At 42.4% G+C, this 17500-nt stretch overlaps 1 protein-coding gene across 1 annotated transcript in view; it reads right to left on the bottom strand.

The window, feature by feature from the left end:
- Positions 1 to 214: 214 nt before the first annotated feature.
- LOC109298046 (dynein heavy chain 2, axonemal-like) overlaps positions 215 to 17500 on the bottom strand; it is a 47720-nt gene continuing 30434 nt past the window's right edge. Inside the window, exon 14 of the mRNA XM_019518181.1 lies at positions 215 to 301. Within this exon, the coding sequence (XP_019373726.1) occupies positions 215 to 301 (87 nt within the window). The remainder of the gene's footprint in view (positions 302 to 17500) is intronic.

The following is a 17500-nucleotide window of genomic DNA, read 5'->3' as shown; positions in this document are numbered from 1 at the left end:
TAGATATGCCCCAGATGCCTAAAATGAGTATTCCTTACAATAGTCCACAGGGTGGAAAGGTTTCACCTGGATCAGTCACACCTAGGGAAGATAGTCACATATATATCACATCCTGAGACATGATAGTTATTGCTGAAAGAGTTAACGGAATATTCAGAGGCTTGAACCATTAACTAAAATGAAACACTGCAAGTACATCCGTGGGAGAAGCTAACTATCGAAACAAAAATGTTGTGCTACTTTGAACAATTACTTCTTCATGAAATATAAAGACGACTAGCAAAACAACAGAATAAAGTACCTGCAAAACAAAAATGTAAGAAGTGCATAAGGGAATTCTTGGATGGCATACAACTATCATGTTAACTGCTTCCTTGTGGTCTTTGATTCTAGGGCATCCTAAATGAAAAAGGCCATGACCTAATAAGCCTAACTGCCTACAATTCCCATATTGACCAATTGACCTTCAGGGTAGAGACATCTGGGCAATGCTCTAACTATTCTAGGGACATAACCAACCTCTATCCGGTCATGAGATTAAAGGAGTGCAAGGGTAATTTAAGCCCATCTTTGTCCATTATCCCCTCCAATCTTGCACTGAGCAAAATATGACCGTATTGGAGCCCTGGGAGCACAGATTTCAGTTAAATGATTAGATCTCCATCTCTGTGTAATGAAGTCTAATACTCTGACTTTTCAGATTCATATACAAGTTTGCTTTTTCTTCAGTTTATGCTCATCTATAATTGGTTGTTTTGTATACTGTGGGTGTGTCTAGACATGCACATTTACTGCACAGTAACCAAAAATTACTGTGCAGTATCGGCATGCATATACATGTGCAATCACATACTGCACAGTAACTATGGGGCTTACACCAACGTGATGCAGGTAGTAAATTTACACTCAACTAGTTACTGCACTGTAATGCACATGTAGATATATTACTGCACAGTAATAAAGGAGCCTCCTGGCTGGGTCTGCCCATCCCTAGGGCTCCTGTCTGGCTCCCTCTTCTCCTGCTGCTGGACTGCTCTCTGGCAGCCACTAGCTGGAGCACACACCACAGGAAGCCTAAAGGAGCTGCTCTCTGTCCAGGAGCCCAGCAGGCCTCATGTGCCCCCTGGAAGACCCACAGGCTGGGTGTGTCCGAGCTGTCCCCCTCTCAAGCTGCTCTCTGGCCTCAGGTGAGTGCTGAAAAGGTCTGCAGTCTGCTGCACCCCTTGCCCAGCCCTGTGATTCCACCAGGGCCAGCACCTGCTCCCCACTGCTGCTCACCCTCCACCTCTTTCTTTCTGTAGGACCATGGTGAAGTGCCTCAGCTGCGCAGCTGTGACCCCCTGGCCGTGCCCCTGTTGGGGGTGCTGCTGCCAGCCCTTGAGGGCTGGCATCCCAGGGCCAGCTGTATGGGGGTCCAGTCAGTTGGCATGGACCATGACATCCTCCTCCTCCCATGTCCAGCCCCAGCTCTGTCCACATGTGCCCACCCATCCAGGGCCCCAGGGGCCCATACTGGACCCAGAAGGAGGTGTGCACCCTTGTGGGGCTGTGAGGCAAGACAGATGTCCTGAGGCAGTTCATCCAGGATGGGTACTCAAATGCCCAAATTTATGAGGCCCTGGTAGCTGGGATGTGTGTGTGAGGCAACTCCCAGTCATCACAGCAGTGCCATATTAAGGTCAAGGGCCAAGTGTGTGGCTGTGACTAGCCACAATCATCAGTCCAGTGGAGCTCCCAGGACCATGGCTTTCATATGGGAGCTGACCCACATTCTGGTTCCCCTGGAGCCCATGCCCATGCCCCACCATGTCATCTCCAGTGACACAACAATGGAGGGGGGGACATCAGGCTTTCAATGCTCCATCTTGCACTCCTCTCTGGCTGCTGCACCCACTGGCAGACTGGCCAGTGGCTGCCTCTGCCCCACACTACAGCTGCACATGAGGAGCAGCCGGCCATGCCACCACCAACCATGGGGGTCCCTGGCCGGGCACCAGCCCACAGCCCACTGAAGGCCAGAGACACCACGTGGAGTTGGATGCTGCCTGGCATGGGGAGCCAGCCACCAGCCTCTCTGGCCCCAGGCCCATGGTAAGTCTTGCACTGAGGGGTGGGCCCTCCCAGCCCCAGCCTCCTCTCCTTGCCCAGCTTGCCTGAACTCCCCTGGCTCCAGGGTTTCCCCCCCACCCTGCCGGCCTGCCCTCAACATGCAGAGAGTCAGGACACAGGTCAGGCCTTTATTGAGCAACCCATGTCCCCACAGCTGGGCAGGCATGGACCTCTCATGTGCTGAGGAAGGCATCAATCCCAGTGGCTATCTCCTCCTCTCTTCAGTAGCAAGGGGCAGGAATGTGTAGCTCAGTGACAGATAGGCCTCCAGGCAGTGGCAGAGGTTCTGAAGAAGACTGAAGTTGTCCTCTGCAGCTTTGTAGCTCAGGGTCCTGATGCAGAAGTACAGGTGGGCCCAGGACACCAGCAGGTCAGCAGCAGCAAGGAATAGTGGCCCAGGCAGCCCTCTGCCTCCACAAACAGCTCATTGTGCACCATCCATGGCATGCACAACAGGGGCACACTCCGGGTGCAGCAGCAGCATGGCAGGAGACCAGCCTCAGGGTTCTTCCCAGAAGAGGTATGCAATGGGGATGGCAAGGGCCCAGCCAGCCCATCACCTCAGTTATCTGGGAGTCCTGTGTGCTCCAAGCCTGGGTGCCAGGGACTGGGCAGAACAGTGGGCCTGCGAGGGGAGGGATGTCAGTGGGGGCTGGAGCCATGGCAGCAGGTGCTGCCAGCATCTGGCCTGGCCCATCTTGGGAAGGGGACAGGGGAGGCAGGCAGCCTATGGCCATCCCCCAGGGAACAAGTGGGTACAGGGGGCTCAGGCAGCACCCACCCGGGCCCAGGCCTGCCCAGTCAGCTTACTATGGTCAGTGGGCACCTACATGTGGCTGACTTCCAATCTAAGGCCAGGCAATTCAGGGCCCCTGGGGCAGAGCATCTTATCTCTCAAATATTGCAAAGTCTCACAAAAGCCTTCTGTCTCTTGCCTCTACTGGTGCAACATCTGTACTCAGAGGAGAGGCTGCAGGGGCCTGCACGATTGCTGCTGCAGCCTCACCACCACCTGCCACTAGAGCCAGCCGGAGGTGTTGGCTGCACCAGCAGTTCTGCCTTAATGGGACCCACCTGCTCCAGTGTCTAGTGGTCACAGTGGAGGGCTGGGTTGTGGGCCAGTGGCTATGATGGGCAGAGGACTTCACCTGGGAGGCTGCCTAGGAGGAGGTATAACTGCAGGCCTGCCAGGCCCACTGGGCCAAGCTGGTGGCCCTGGAGTGACAGCGCGTGGAGCAGAGCCCACCATCCCACAGCAGGCCCCCAGCAGTGCCCTGGAGCAGGTGCTGCAGCATGTGCTGCCTGCAGGCATCCCTGGCCTTTACCATGGCCCCCAGACTCACAAGGGAACTGTCTGTGACTGGGAAGCTGGCCGCCTGCCACCAAGCTCTCTGCCCTGGGTGATGCCACCCCTCAGCCCTGCACAGATGGACTCAGGGATGGGATCAGACACATGAAGTGTCCTTTTATTTTGGGGACCAGGGGTTTTATTGTTGGTGGCTGGGAGTGGTGGTGGAGGGCAGTGTGTGTGGTGGGGAGGATGGAGGGAGCAGTTCGAGAAGGGAGGAATGGGGGGAGGGTGTTGTATTAATACAGTTTGTACTATTTGACCTCTGTGTACATCCTAGAGTGGTGCTAGGGGTAGGCAGGGGGTTGGAGATGTGTGGGTGGTGAGGCACGTGGGCTGGAGCAGGGAGCGCAGGAGGAGGAGGTTGTTCAGAGCCTCCCACAGCCCGTGCCCTGGGCCCAGCCCTGGGATGTGTGGTTATTCTGGAGCCTGGGTGGAGGTGGCCTGGTGGGACCAGCAGGGCCAGCACCATGGCCAGCAGCAGTGGTCTTTGCTGGTATGGGCCAGGCTGGAGCAGTGTGGTGCTGGGTGCTCCTGGCAGGGGCAGAGGCAGGGGTGGTGCAGGGAGGCAAGCTGGGCAGGGAGGGAGTCACTTCATGCTGCCCCTGTGCTGGGCATGCAGCAGGCAGGGAAGGGGCTGGCAGGGATCAGAGGGTGGGGGTCTGCTTTTAAGATGGCCACCACGTGCTGGCAGCTGCCTCTGGCCTCAGCATGGCTGCCACATGCTGGCAGCTATGTCACTGGAGGCTGGAGCTTCCCCTGGTGGCCACAGGGGCACATGGCAAGCTGCTGTGACTTGGGACTATATCTAGTCCCAGGCCGACCGCACGTGTACATGCCAGCCCTATTCCTACTTACTATGCTATAACTTCAATGTGCAGTAAATGCATGTGTAGACACACCCTGTATAACAGAATTATGCATCAAATGCTGTAAGGTGCAAAGAATGCTCCCAAGTACTAAGTACTTTTAACTCCTATTGTCAGTTTAAATGACAAATGCTTTTGAGAAACTATCAGTCAAATAGATCAATAGATTTACTAATGGAAATATGGAACGGTTACTGTTAAGGTTATGTTCTTTAGTGGCTTGTTACTGAATTATAAAGTGCTCCAGACCTACAGCATTAAAGGAAAAAGAGATTCTTCATCCACTTAGATGGGCAGCCATCCCAGGTGCCAACTGGGTTGGGGGGAACAGTTGCTACTGCAGCTGCAAAACCATGCCAGCAGTAGTGGCAATTGGAAGTCACCACTGCCCTCGTATGTGGCAGCTGTCCAACCACGTTGTTATGTGTCTGTCCTTACAATCTTTCTGTGTCCCAGTAAACACACAATTAACCTTGTCACTTTGCTGAGAAGTTCCCATTTTGTGACCAAGGAAATTTTCTCTTTGTTAAGAAATGTAACTTAGCTTGTTTCAGAAAGGTCTGTCTTGCCATGCTTTGATCACTTTGCACCACTTAATAATCAAACACTTTTGTTCCATCATTTAACAGACAACTTAATCAGCTGGGCTGTGATTTCCAGCTAGGCAGCCAGATGAGACTCCCTTGTTGTGGATTTTGCTGTACTAACTGAACATCAAACTGATAACAAAAAACACTTGTGCACAATTTTTAAAAAGTTACATATTTTAAGCTGCAAATGCACAGCTGTGAAATTCAAGAAAAAGCTGTACAATTTTCACTTGCAAATTTATGGATTCAGGAAGTAATAGCATTGTGGCTGGCGGATGATATGATCAGCTGGCTCTGTTCCTATTCACTCTGCCTTTTCATACCTTTCCTTTGCTCTTAGAAAAAAGCTACATTTTTATCTTTGGTTTATTTACTGCTAGTTAAACATTAACGTCTAATACAGAAATTTAAAAGCATAAGATCATATTTCTATAAAAAAATTATTTCTCTATCATTTTGCATCCAACCCCATAGGGCATTTGCAATCTGTTTTAAATATAGTAAATTTACGTGTGGGATTTGATAGGGTGACAGGCAAACTTCCTTTCTTCCAATAATTATTCTCTCTATCAAGATCATGCTGTGGAGACTGAAAATCAGACTGATTTATTTTAAAATGTTCCGTGAAAATATTGTCATTGAGGTATTTTCTACTGTAGTAGCTTTTCTATTAGACTTGGGATTTCGGTATTTAGTAATACGACCTGAAAATCATTATCATGATATGAAAAATTCTAATTCACTGCTCATCCTTGCTATTATAATACACATTTTTATTTCCAATTGGTAAAATGAATCTGGAACATTTGATGGGTAAGTTAATATAATATGAAATGTGATAATATCCCATACCTTCAGAAATGGCAGTCTAAAGCATTTAGTTTACTTCAGTTTCGGTGTGTACTTATTAAGTCTTCTTGTGAAATATATAGCCAAGTGAGTTCAGAAAGGCTTTAATGCACATATAAAGTAAGGGAAATCTGCTGTGGAAATCAAGGATAGTGGCATTTTGGTATGACCAAAATAGTTCCTTCCTTGGCTCAGGAGGAGGGGGCCTAGCATTACCCAATAGATGTTTAGTTTCTAATTTAGCACGTACTGATGATTGTTTAAAAAATCACACTCATTAGGAAAGCTCCATGTGTGCTTTTTAAATATATATTGCATAGTCCAAGCTATTTTTTCCACTACCTCTAATAAAAATTTCAGAAGAATGTGACTTTGTAGGAAGAGAGAAAGAATTGTTAGGATGGTAACCTAGGACTTGAAAGACTGGAATTCAGGTTCCTGTTCTGCCACAGACTTCCTATGTGACCTTGAGCAAGTTGCTTAGTGTCTCTGAACCAAAGATCTTCCTCTGCAAAGAGAAGATCCCTTGCAGGGATATTCAGAGATATTGTAAGTATTGATTAGTAATACTGGTGCTATGCTAATAAAGGATGTATAGATGCCTTAGATGGGTGGTAAACAGATATAACAAAGGGACTTAAACCTTTTCCCTTTGAGGTCAATGGAAAAACTAATTTCATTGGGAATACGGTAACACATAATAATAGCCTCTCGTACGCTACAGTACATTTTGTTTTCACTATAGTACTTCCTCTCCTCTGACCCCTGCATGATAAAGGTCACCATCAATTTAAGTATTCTTGTTGTTTTCTATTACATAGTTACATATTATACAAGGTACACTACATTAAAAGGTTACTCTCAGTTCCCTTGCTGCCAGATATAAATGTACATTATAATGCACTGAATAGGCTAATTAGGAATTAAACATTCCTTTAAAATCATTTTAAACTCAAATTATGCTGACAACTGAATTTTTAGCTCTTCCTCTAATAGTTGTGTTAGACATTGAAGAGCTGCGCTCCAAGTCTTGACACATTGTTCTGACTTCTGCTCAATAGCAAAGCATGGCTCTAGGGAATAGTTTTGAACCAAAGTACCTGCTTGTGACAGGTAAACTCCAGTTCTCCAGGTTTTAACTAGAAGACCAATATTCTTTTCCATTCTCCCATCTCCTCTGTAAAATCTGTAGACCTCCCAGGATTTTAGTACATAATAGGAAAGGTGACAACCTTACATTTAGCACATTTTTCTGCATGTTGCTAGAGGTGAATTAGCTGACAATATTATCCAAAGAATTTTGAGCAATGACACTAACTGAGCAACAAATGTAGAGCAAGAAGTTAAATGAGTAAATAAAAACAGGTTTTATAGCTATCTCCAGTAATCCTGTGCATAATATTTCAAATGAAAACAAACAGGAACAACAGAGGGGAAAAGATTTTCAGTGTCAGTGAAGTTAAAACATGTCAGCAGCATTTCCTTCTGTGTATATTGTCTCACATGCAAGAAAGGATGGATTGAATTCATATCTGAAACAAGACAAGATTTTCCATCTGACCTCATTATATGTTTCTCTGGAGTGCATCCCTGGGTTTTCTGCCTGAACTAAAATGCGTGTGGAGGAAAGCAAATACAAAGCAGCTCTGCACTGTTGTTACCGAATCATCTTAATAAGATGGAGGTATTTATTGTTTTGCCACAGTCATATCTTAATTCTAAAAGTCATTAACACACACTGGATCCCTTTGTTAAAGCAATCCTCATAAGTGAAGGCGTGAACTAATGAGGGGCTTTATGCATTCCAGCGTGGTTGGCAGCAAAGATGAAGTAGTGTTACAGTATATCAGAGAGATTTATACTGAGAATTCTTAATAGAAAGATTTTTGGAAACTCAGCCGTCATCTCCTTATAAATAATTAAAATTACAAATTATCATTGTTATAATTCAGGCAGTTTTGCTTTCTGTCAGCATCCACAGTATATTCAAGGATATATTTCCTTTGTTGAGATTTGTAGACTTTTTCATCATATCTGGATATTTACCCTCTGTGTTTACAGATTCTGCAAAGGTAAAAAACAAGTAAATACCCCTTTTTACCAGGAGGCACAATTTTCCAAGGTTTTTACAGATAATAACTTTGGAAAATGTTGATGTCATAGAATTAAGTATTTAAAATAATCATATTCTAATCTGGCACAGAGTAACACTTTCCATGCTCAGTGCTGTGATATCATGTTAATGTTTCAGTATATTCAGTTCCCAAAACATAAACAAGATGTTGCAATAATACAAATTGAAACTGTGTGTCTGTGTCTTTCTATATACTTCTTTATGTAGATATAGTGATAACTATACAGATACATATTAAAAACATACAATTTCAGTTGGTTTGGATGTGTTGCACCACTATAATTAACAGTTAAGTCAGATTAGGAAGGAGTCTTCACATGATATTTCCCCAGCAATCCTGTTATGATTTAATGTGCATATGAATGTTATTTTGCTAATTATTTAATAAATATGATTGTTTATTATTAATATGTCCATAGGTAAACTTTTCAAAATTTCCTAAGTAACTTAGCACCCTTATGGCTTGCTTACACACAAAATGCTGGCCTCTTTTAGACCCCAGTCTCAATTTTACCAGTAAGAATTTGCTTATGGTGGAACAGCTTATTCTAGTATGAGAAAGAGAATAAATTGCAATGGTTTGATACCTTTGTACATGTAACATTGTCTCTTGCCTAAGGTTTGAGCTGGTATAATTATTTCAGTTACACACACACACATCTGTGTGAAGACCAAGCTAAATCCAGTTTTTCAAAGCTGACTTAGTGTATGAACATACAAAACATTTATACCAAATCAAAGGAAGGAGGACTTACTGTTCATGAATGTATTTGCAGTAACTCTTTTGTCTGTCCCTGCCTTCTCCAGGTAGTGGAAGATAAACTAAACAATTAAAAATGAATCCCTGAGTGAAATATGTGCTAAATTATTATTGCATGCTTCCAGTTTAATCAGTTTTGAATTTAGGCTTCTAGGTGATTTAGGCTCTTTGCATTTTTATTTTTATTTTACCAGTAGTCTATCCTTGAACCTGGATAATAGGAAAAGTCTTCTTGGGATAGACTAATATAGCTCAAGTTGTTAGAGACATTTTATAGGAGAATGGTGACCCACTGGCAATGTATTATACTACCTGAAAACTTAAGGGAGAAGGGAGAAAGAAAGGAAAAGAAAGGAAAGAACAAAAAACTGAACTGTATGTGGTAGAGATCTATGTCTCTGCCCTTTGGGGTAGCAGGGGTCTGGAACATGGGGAGGTGTAAGACAGAGCTTGCATTTTGGACATGACAGTCTATATCTTTTCTGTAGCTAAGGAAAGTTCATTTGGCATGTTCTTTTAAATATGATAAGAAAACTTTTTAAAACTCATTTTCCCCTGTTTTTAATTAATCTTGTTTCCAGCAATTCTGCTGTTGTCTTGCTATTTAAAACAGTTTCTTCCCTAGGGGAAAACAGCCTTGCAACCTTCAGGGAGGTGTACTGAAGGGTATAAAGTTTATGGGACCTAAACTAGTCACTCAGTCTGAGCCAGTATGGGCAAACGTGTTCTCCCTGATGAGCTATTTCACCATTAATCCTGCAGCAGATGAACTAAGCTAAAGCATGATTAACACATACACATATACAGTTATTCTAAATTAATTTTTATAATGTACACTGAACATGTTTAAAATGCATGTATTCAATATTTAAATCTTTTCTGTAATGTTCTAACACAAATCTATTGATTGGGTGCATTGTGGGTGAGCTGGGAACACAGTTTCCATAGAATGAGAGCGAGAGATCCAAAAAGGGAAGCCAAGAATTAGGCTCCATGTCTTGAACCTTGTGGCCTAATTCAGAAATATTGTTTAAGAGATGTGCCTGTTTAAACAGGGCTTGATCAGAGCACCTTTAAACCATGGGAAAGCTCCGCTTCAAATACAGGCTTGACCACAGGCTCATATTTCCAAGTAGAACCAAAAATCCTGAATCTCATACTCTCCTCATCTGAAGTAGTATGGCATTTGGATCTAGGCTTCTACATTGTGACTATACTACCTTTAAAACTCCATGCACAAAAGAGGCATTTCTGTGTTAACAATACCATGCCTGGCTGTACTCATGCTGAAGACATTTACTAACAAGTTAAAATTTTAAAAAGTGATGTTTTCTCACGTGGCTGTGCCATCACTCTTTCTTTCACTAGAAATAAGTTAACAAACAGGCTCATTGGACACTGAACCATTGTGTATGTTCCAGTATCTGGAATATGTAATGTGCAGTGCAAAATATCTACTGGTATAAAAATAGTCTTAAGTAATTAGCTCAGAATTTTAACAATGCTTAGAGTCACTGGCATAGCTAAGGGTGTACCACCGTTCTAAAGAGTGTTATTCCCCCTCTCTCCCACCAAGAGTTTATAATCTAAATGTTAAAAACTGCCTTTGGGCAAAAACATGGCAAAAATGTTGTCAGCTCAAAGTCAATTTTATTGCCTGTATTCACCGTTGTGCTTGTGTCTCTGAACAATATGTGATCTTAGAGTTCATACTGTGTGTGTTGCAATCCCTGTAGAGACAGGGTAAGTCGAGGACAGAGAATCAAACCTAAATTTGAAATTTTTCTTGGCTTTGTCTGTTTAAATCAGAGCCTTAACTTATTGTGGTGCGTATGTTGTGTTTATAGACATATCACCTGGTTTACCTGCTGTCAAATGAAAAGTGTTTTATTACTATTACTGGTAGTGTTGTGCAGTTTAAATTAGATGCATCAAAATGCTTTACTGTTCCACTTGAGCTAGTGTAGCATACCAAAACAATAGTATGAAGGGAATGAATGCTTATCAAGAGAAAGTTTACTTTCAGTGTTAAGAATTAATTTAGGTGAATTGGTGCAGTGAAAGTGGTAAACACAATCCCCCTCACTGTTGTTTGTCAGGGTGTATTATATCACCCTGGATTGCTTTGTCAATAATCTGCCTGGCCTGCAAGCTAAAAATCTAAGATTGCCAGGATGACTGACAGGCTGGAGATAGCTGATAATTCTAAGGAATTGGAGGTGTAAAATCTTTAAGGACCATGTCTACAGTATAAATGCCAGGGTATCTCCACATCACTCTGTACTTACAAAGGCAACAGCATTGTTAATGGCAGCCTGTCTGTCCATCAAGTTTGCTACAGGAGGATTTATCCCTCTTTCACTCCTTATCTTCCATTGCTGTGTTTATTTCTAAACCAGCTGCAGAATAAATTGCCTCTTGTCTTCACCTCCTACACTGAGTACAATGATATGTTCTGTAAAGCTTTAAACCATGGTGTTTTTCCAGGATTCCTTTTTTCAGAACGCTAACTTCTAATTTTGTTTGTGTATGAATACGTATAGCTTTCTTCATTTTTTGGAACTCTAAATGTAGCTTCTCCTGTTTACTCAAGTACTTTTAAGATTTGTATGTCTGCCTTGTGATACCAAGGTGCTTGGAATACAAAGGGCAAACATAATAGAACTAATTTAAGTGAAAAATATGGGGCCATATTACAGTGCAATTGTACTTTGAAAAGTGACTGTAAAATGATGTCATGAGGTTTCATGGCATTGTGTCTCAGTGAATTCTATATAAAATTTGTGCTCAGTCTGTAATTAAAGACTTGTTTGTTTGTTTGATTTTCCCTGTCAGCCTTCTGAACTGAACCTGAAAGTCAAACTCTGTCTTTTTTGGCTTACAAATCATCACCAGTATAAACATTCAGGTCTATATTAGTTATTCTGTTGATGATACACATACCAGAAGAGACTTTAGTACTTGCTTTCAGAGCACTGTTGGTTCTGTTACATCAAGAAGCATAAAAATACTGAATGCTCACTTTGTCATAGATAAATGTACTGAGGGCACAGATGTCTCAAGTTTGGATGTTGTCATTTCCAAACTGTAACTGTACTAAGAACAAGCAGATATAATTATGGGCAACCAGTTTTGGAAAAATGAACATTTCCTCAGCTTATTGCTCTGAATCTGAAAATGAAACTTAATTGTTTGGCTAAATTTATTTACCAGCTTGTTCCTGGTTCTGACCAAAACTAAAAATGGAGGGTGCCTATATACATACGTTAAGGCTTCTCTGATGCATGTCAGAGCAGACTTGATTAATCGAGTCTGCTGGAGCATGGTAATTACCGCCATTTTAGCTATCAGGCAAGTTGATGCAAAAGAATTTATACGGCAGTCTGATTATGCATGATGTAGAAAAGTATTTTTCTGTTTACTTAAGTCTTCACAAACAGGGTCAACTACCATATGAAAAGCAAGGTTGGCAGCAAAAATAGGGAAGGAGACAAACAATCTAGAGTAGTGGAGGAACGGGTTAGGGATTGTTTAGAGAAGCTCGATGGTTTCAAGTTGGCAGGGCTGGATGAGATACACCCTAGGGTACTGAAGTATTTGGCTGAGCTGATTTCAGAGCCAGTGGTTACCTTTCTTGAGAACTTGTGGAAGTCAGATGAGATCTGGGATAATTGGAAAAGGGCAAACATCTTTAAGAAAAAGAAAAAGGAGGATATAGTTAACTACAGACCAGATAGCCTACTCTTGATACCTGGACAAATCATAGAAGGTCCTTAAGGAAAACCAAATCCTTAAGTATTCTATTGTGCAGTATCTAGAGGAAAAGAAGGTGATCAGGAAAACCTAGTGTGTATTTAACAAGATTAAGTCATGCCCGAACAACCTGATTTCCTTGTACTATAAGGTAATGGATTGTGTGGATTGGGGAAGAACAGTGGATAATGATTTAGTTTGACTTCTGCAAGGCTCTTGCCACTCTCTCTCATGACCTTCTCATTAGCAAGCTAAAAAAATACAGACTAGATGAAAATACTGTAAGGTGGATACATAACTGGTTGGCTCACCAAGTAGTCATCAACAGTTCAATGTTTATTTGGAAAGTGATATTAAGTGGGGTTTACCAGGAATCTGTTCTGGGTGAACTACTGCAAGAAACCCTCACAGTCCCGTGGATACCTGCAAGTGTCTTCCGTTACAATCTTTTTCCAAAATAGGCAAAAAGCTATTCTCAGATTGGCAAATCTCTTATTTGTGGAGTTCCAGGAAGAAAACAAAACAGTTACTTTATAATTACTAAATACTATAACTTGAATTCTGTTTCAGAGGATACGCATTTAAAAGTGGGCCTTTCATGCTGAGCTATGATTTGAATTTCTTTCTGAAAAGATAATATTGCGTGAACTGGAAAATGAATGACATGTTTCAGTCTTTGATTCTAGTGACAGTAGTAATGGGCACACAATAATAGGGGTTGGGTGGATCCTCAAACTTGTTTCAAATGTTGCACTTAGTAAAGCTCTGATGCATCTGTTACACTGAAGTGGAACAATATATGAAGGCCAGAAGGATGGGAGAGGATTTTGCCTACTTGAACATTTTCTGCTTTGTCCCATATCAGATTATACCATTTCTTAAAGTTTTATCAAGGGTTGTCTGTCCCTCAAGTTGCACTGATTGGTCTTTTTTTTCAAAGGCATTATTCTAAATTAACAGCACCAAGTTGATTGTTATTACCAGTGTGCTGTAGGACCCATGGTGGACAGCAGGGGGTTGGGGGCATGTGCTAGGCAGCCAATTAGGGATGACCTCCGCTTGGCTGGGCTGGACTGGCCAACAGCCAACAAACTGGGAGGCATGCTCTAGTGCCCCCTGCTTCTGGCCTGGGTTAGTGCAGGCTTCTGCCTGCCTTTCCCAAGTGAACGTTGAACATTGGTTCAGTTCATTATTGGTTTAATTTACGCAGCTAAGATAAACCTGCAAAATTGAATCGATTCTGCCTCGGGGTTTTTGACTGTCTGTATTTAGCCTTTTTGTTATCCTCAGTAATTTGTAATATTTAAATGTTGTATTAACTAGAAGATTTGAATGAGGCTTCCTAGACTAGCAAAACTATATTTCTAATGAATCAAACTTGTTCTCATAGGACTCTGTTCAGCAGTGCTAATCGTTTGCACCTCCTTATTGTAGCCTTTCCTCATTATTTCCTATACTTGGCTATTGCAGCTACCCTCCATCTGTTTCTTTGCAGAGGTTAGAGCATTGTGTTCATCTGATACTCCTTTCTTCAGAAAATGTATTTGTTACCTCTGCTGTGTGCCAGGACCTCCTCTTGATGCTGTGCCAGTGAATCTAAGTCACATTCTCAAATTCAAAACCATGTTTCCACTTCACATCACATCACATCACATCACATCACATTGCTTGTCGCTTCTTTCTACTCATGATATGCCATTTTCAGGAGAGTGTGTAAAGGATTTGTGAGAAAGAGAGACTGTAATAGACATGTGCCCAGAGTTTTCCAACAGTGCAGGACTGTTTAGATCCTGAGGCTGGAAATGGATTCAGTGTTATAGCTGATATAAATAATATAACTTAGCTTTTTCTAACCCCGAAGATGACATTTGCATTATTCTCTCATAATATAGCATAGGTAAAAGCTGTCTCATAGCATGAAACATAACTTTTATTTTGGATGGGTGTGTATAGATTGTACATTTTAAGCTGCCTTTTCCTGTAATGTCGGATAGATAATAATACAACCTGTGGCCCAAACCTGTGGTCCCCTTCCATGGAAAAACCTGATGAAGAGTGATTAGTAAAAGAAAATCCTTTGAAAAGACCCCTGTTAAATTATCTATTCCTGCTTCAGTCTTTCACCAGATTTTTCTCTCAAAATAAAAATCTACATTGTTGTTTCAGAATAGTCAAATCTCCTAACATTTGTACAGGAGGTCCTCTGCCTCCAAGCAGTGACTTCGGCTTCACTGGGACCCTATAGATGAAAAACTCCATCAAAAAGACAATGCAACTATAGACACTTATCCTTCCTATTTTCACAGGGCTTGAAATAGGTCACCGTGCAACTCAACCCATTCTTTATCCTGCCCATTCCTCCTTCAGCAAGCCAGTTTCTTCACAGACCATGGGCAGTGTTGAGCGGCCTTCTCAGGTCCAGGAAAGGGAAGTTGATGTATCAGAAGTGATATATGTACAAAGTATTCTCTGCATGCATAGATCTGTGGGGAACAGTTTTGACCTACGTTTTCACTTCAGTCAAATTTAATGGATTGCAATGTTCAAGAAAAACTGCAAAAATGGCAACTATGTGCTTTATAGAAAGAAAGATGATGGTCATTTAGATAAAACTTCTATATAACTATTTTTATGTGAAATAAATTCTACTAGCTGAGTAAGTCTTTTGTGAGACATTTGACTCTCAGACAGAACAACCATCATCAGTCTGAGGAAGGGGAGCTGCAGATGAGGGCATTTATATGTAGCTGAGATTCAGATACAAGATGGATTTGAAGTGACACATCTTTGAGCAGGCGAGCTATTAACAAGATTGTTCTTTGTCGAGGACATTCAATAACCAGATTGTCTATAACAAGATTATCTTGTATGAGAGAGAAACTCTACATTTGTGCCATGATGAAACAGCCTGGAATGATAATAAACTATACAGGCAAAATTGTGAACAAGTGAGTGTGGGAAGGTAGCACTGAAGTAGATTCTGCCCTCCTTATAAGTAAATGTCCTTTGTCCCTTTTTTTGTTTACTATGGTATTTATTGCTCAGACTTGTCTAAAAGAAGACTTATCCCTAAAGGGATGAGCTGATGTCTCTTCCTTTCCCTCTCTGCCTCATACTCTGTGTATGCACATGCGTGTTATGTATATGTATAGATATTAATGGAAAAGAGGCACACACTTACTATCCCAAGATTATATTAACATGGAGGCAGCTTTTCTCAGATGAACAAGGACATTACACTAAGATCTTTCAGTGTAATTTTACAATTATATCTATACCAGGAAACCCTCCTAGAAACGGTTCAGTGTCTGGTGGCAAAAATGTACTATTTGCCAGTATAGTTTAGACCAATTCCTGAAAAAGAGAATTTAAGAAAGGACTAAAGTTTATGACTTCTATAGGAAGGCTTATTTCATTGGGTCACAAAAGTGGCCAAAATTCAGCTATTTTCAAGGGATATTTAGTCACTAATGTTATACTTTACAGTAAAAATGTTATCTTGCTGTGCCTGAAGGGCACAGGGACAAGAGCAGAAAGAGTGGGCAGAGCTGGGCAGCCATAGAAGAGGGGGGTATCCCTATACTAACAAGTGTCTGTGAGTCAGCATTTTTTTTGCTTTTGAAAATGCTGATTTGATTAACTTTAAAACATGCCACAGGAATTTATCCTTTTTGACAGAAAACAAATTAGTTTCCTACCAGCTCACCTGTCTTTCTAGCAGCTGCCCAGGGAGGCTGCTGCAGAGCTAGGAGTCAAGCAGCCCTGGGGGCCCCTGATGAAATTCAGGCTCCCAGAAATTTCAGCTGCAAAATAAAAGCCAAGATGCTTCAAAACTCCTAGCTTTCAGTGTTGCCAGGATCCTAACATGCAGAACATAATTAGGAAGCTGGGCCATTAAGTCCCTGAGCAGCTTGGGGTACCTCATCAGGCTTAGTTTGCAAAGTCTAAATGAAAGGGTGAGTTGACTTTTTTTTCTGAATGAACTTCCTGAACTCCTGTTTCATAATTAATTTTGAAAATTCAAGATTCCATTCTTACAAGCACCAAATTCTGTTGTTAAATATCAGAGTTTCCTGCAGAACCCGAATTCTGTGTTTTGAATGTCCTGACCTCCCCCTATACGCTGCGGAAACACCTCTCAGTGATTCTTTGGGGGCAATTCCAGCCCACAACAGCTCTACAGAGGTCAGTTCCTGAAAAGCACAATCTAAACTTCATAAGCCTTGAAGTGACTTGTGGGGGGGAGGGAATAATACAACGGGCAAAATGTTTTGTGGGACTATGATACCTCAGGATGAGAAAGCTACATTGTTCTGCCAAAAGTAAATATTTCTGTCATATATTGGTTTTATCACTACATGTGTGCAGGTGGATGGGAGCAGCTCAACAGTTTTGTTGCTGTCATATTTCCTACTTTATGTTTGTTTTTATTTAAAATGTTGGTGTGGAGTTCAGGAGCCAAGAGAGAGATATACCTAAGAGAAAGAGGCTCACTACATTGGTGTTTTCAGATCACTTTTGTTCTTCTAAGCTCAATTGCTGCAGGTCAGTGAGGATGGGGAGCTTTGTTAGGGCCTTGTTATAGTTTAAAGCATACTTTAGGTGACTTAGTTATGCCACTCCAGGGCAGATTTATCTCTAATCCATGCTACCTAGCTTGTGTTCCATTAATATTTGCTACTCTCCAGATGAGCCGCCCAAGTGGCATTCCTCCACCATGCCAGGATACAGTCTCCCTTCCTCCTCCTCCTGTTCTACAGGGAATACCTTCCACCCCCTGAACTCTCCTGCCCAAGGGACAATTCTGTCACCAAGACAACTTCCCCTCCTGTCCCTGTGGGTGTGACCTTCCCATCTCCAGGGGTGCAACCCCGTGCAAATAGCCTGCAAAACAGATGCCAGCTAGCCAGGTCACAGGATATCGACAGGTTCAGGAGTGGAGTTTAAGGGGGGTAGCGGGGTGGGAACAGGTCTTACTTCCCAGGGCAGAGGCAGAACCTTCCCCAAAAGTACCTTCGCTCACTGCTCCCACCTCTCAGTCACCCCAGGAAACATGACCAGCACCCCCCATACCCCAATCCCAAATCC

The sequence above is a fragment of the Gavialis gangeticus genome, unplaced genomic scaffold (genome assembly GCF_001723915.1).
Source record: "Gavialis gangeticus isolate Ggan-Ray unplaced genomic scaffold, GavGan_comp1, whole genome shotgun sequence".
NCBI classification, from domain to species: Eukaryota; Metazoa; Chordata; order Crocodylia; family Gavialidae; genus Gavialis; species Gavialis gangeticus.
The sequence above is the reverse complement of the archived record's forward strand: the minus strand, read 5'-3'. Positions and strand labels throughout refer to the sequence as shown.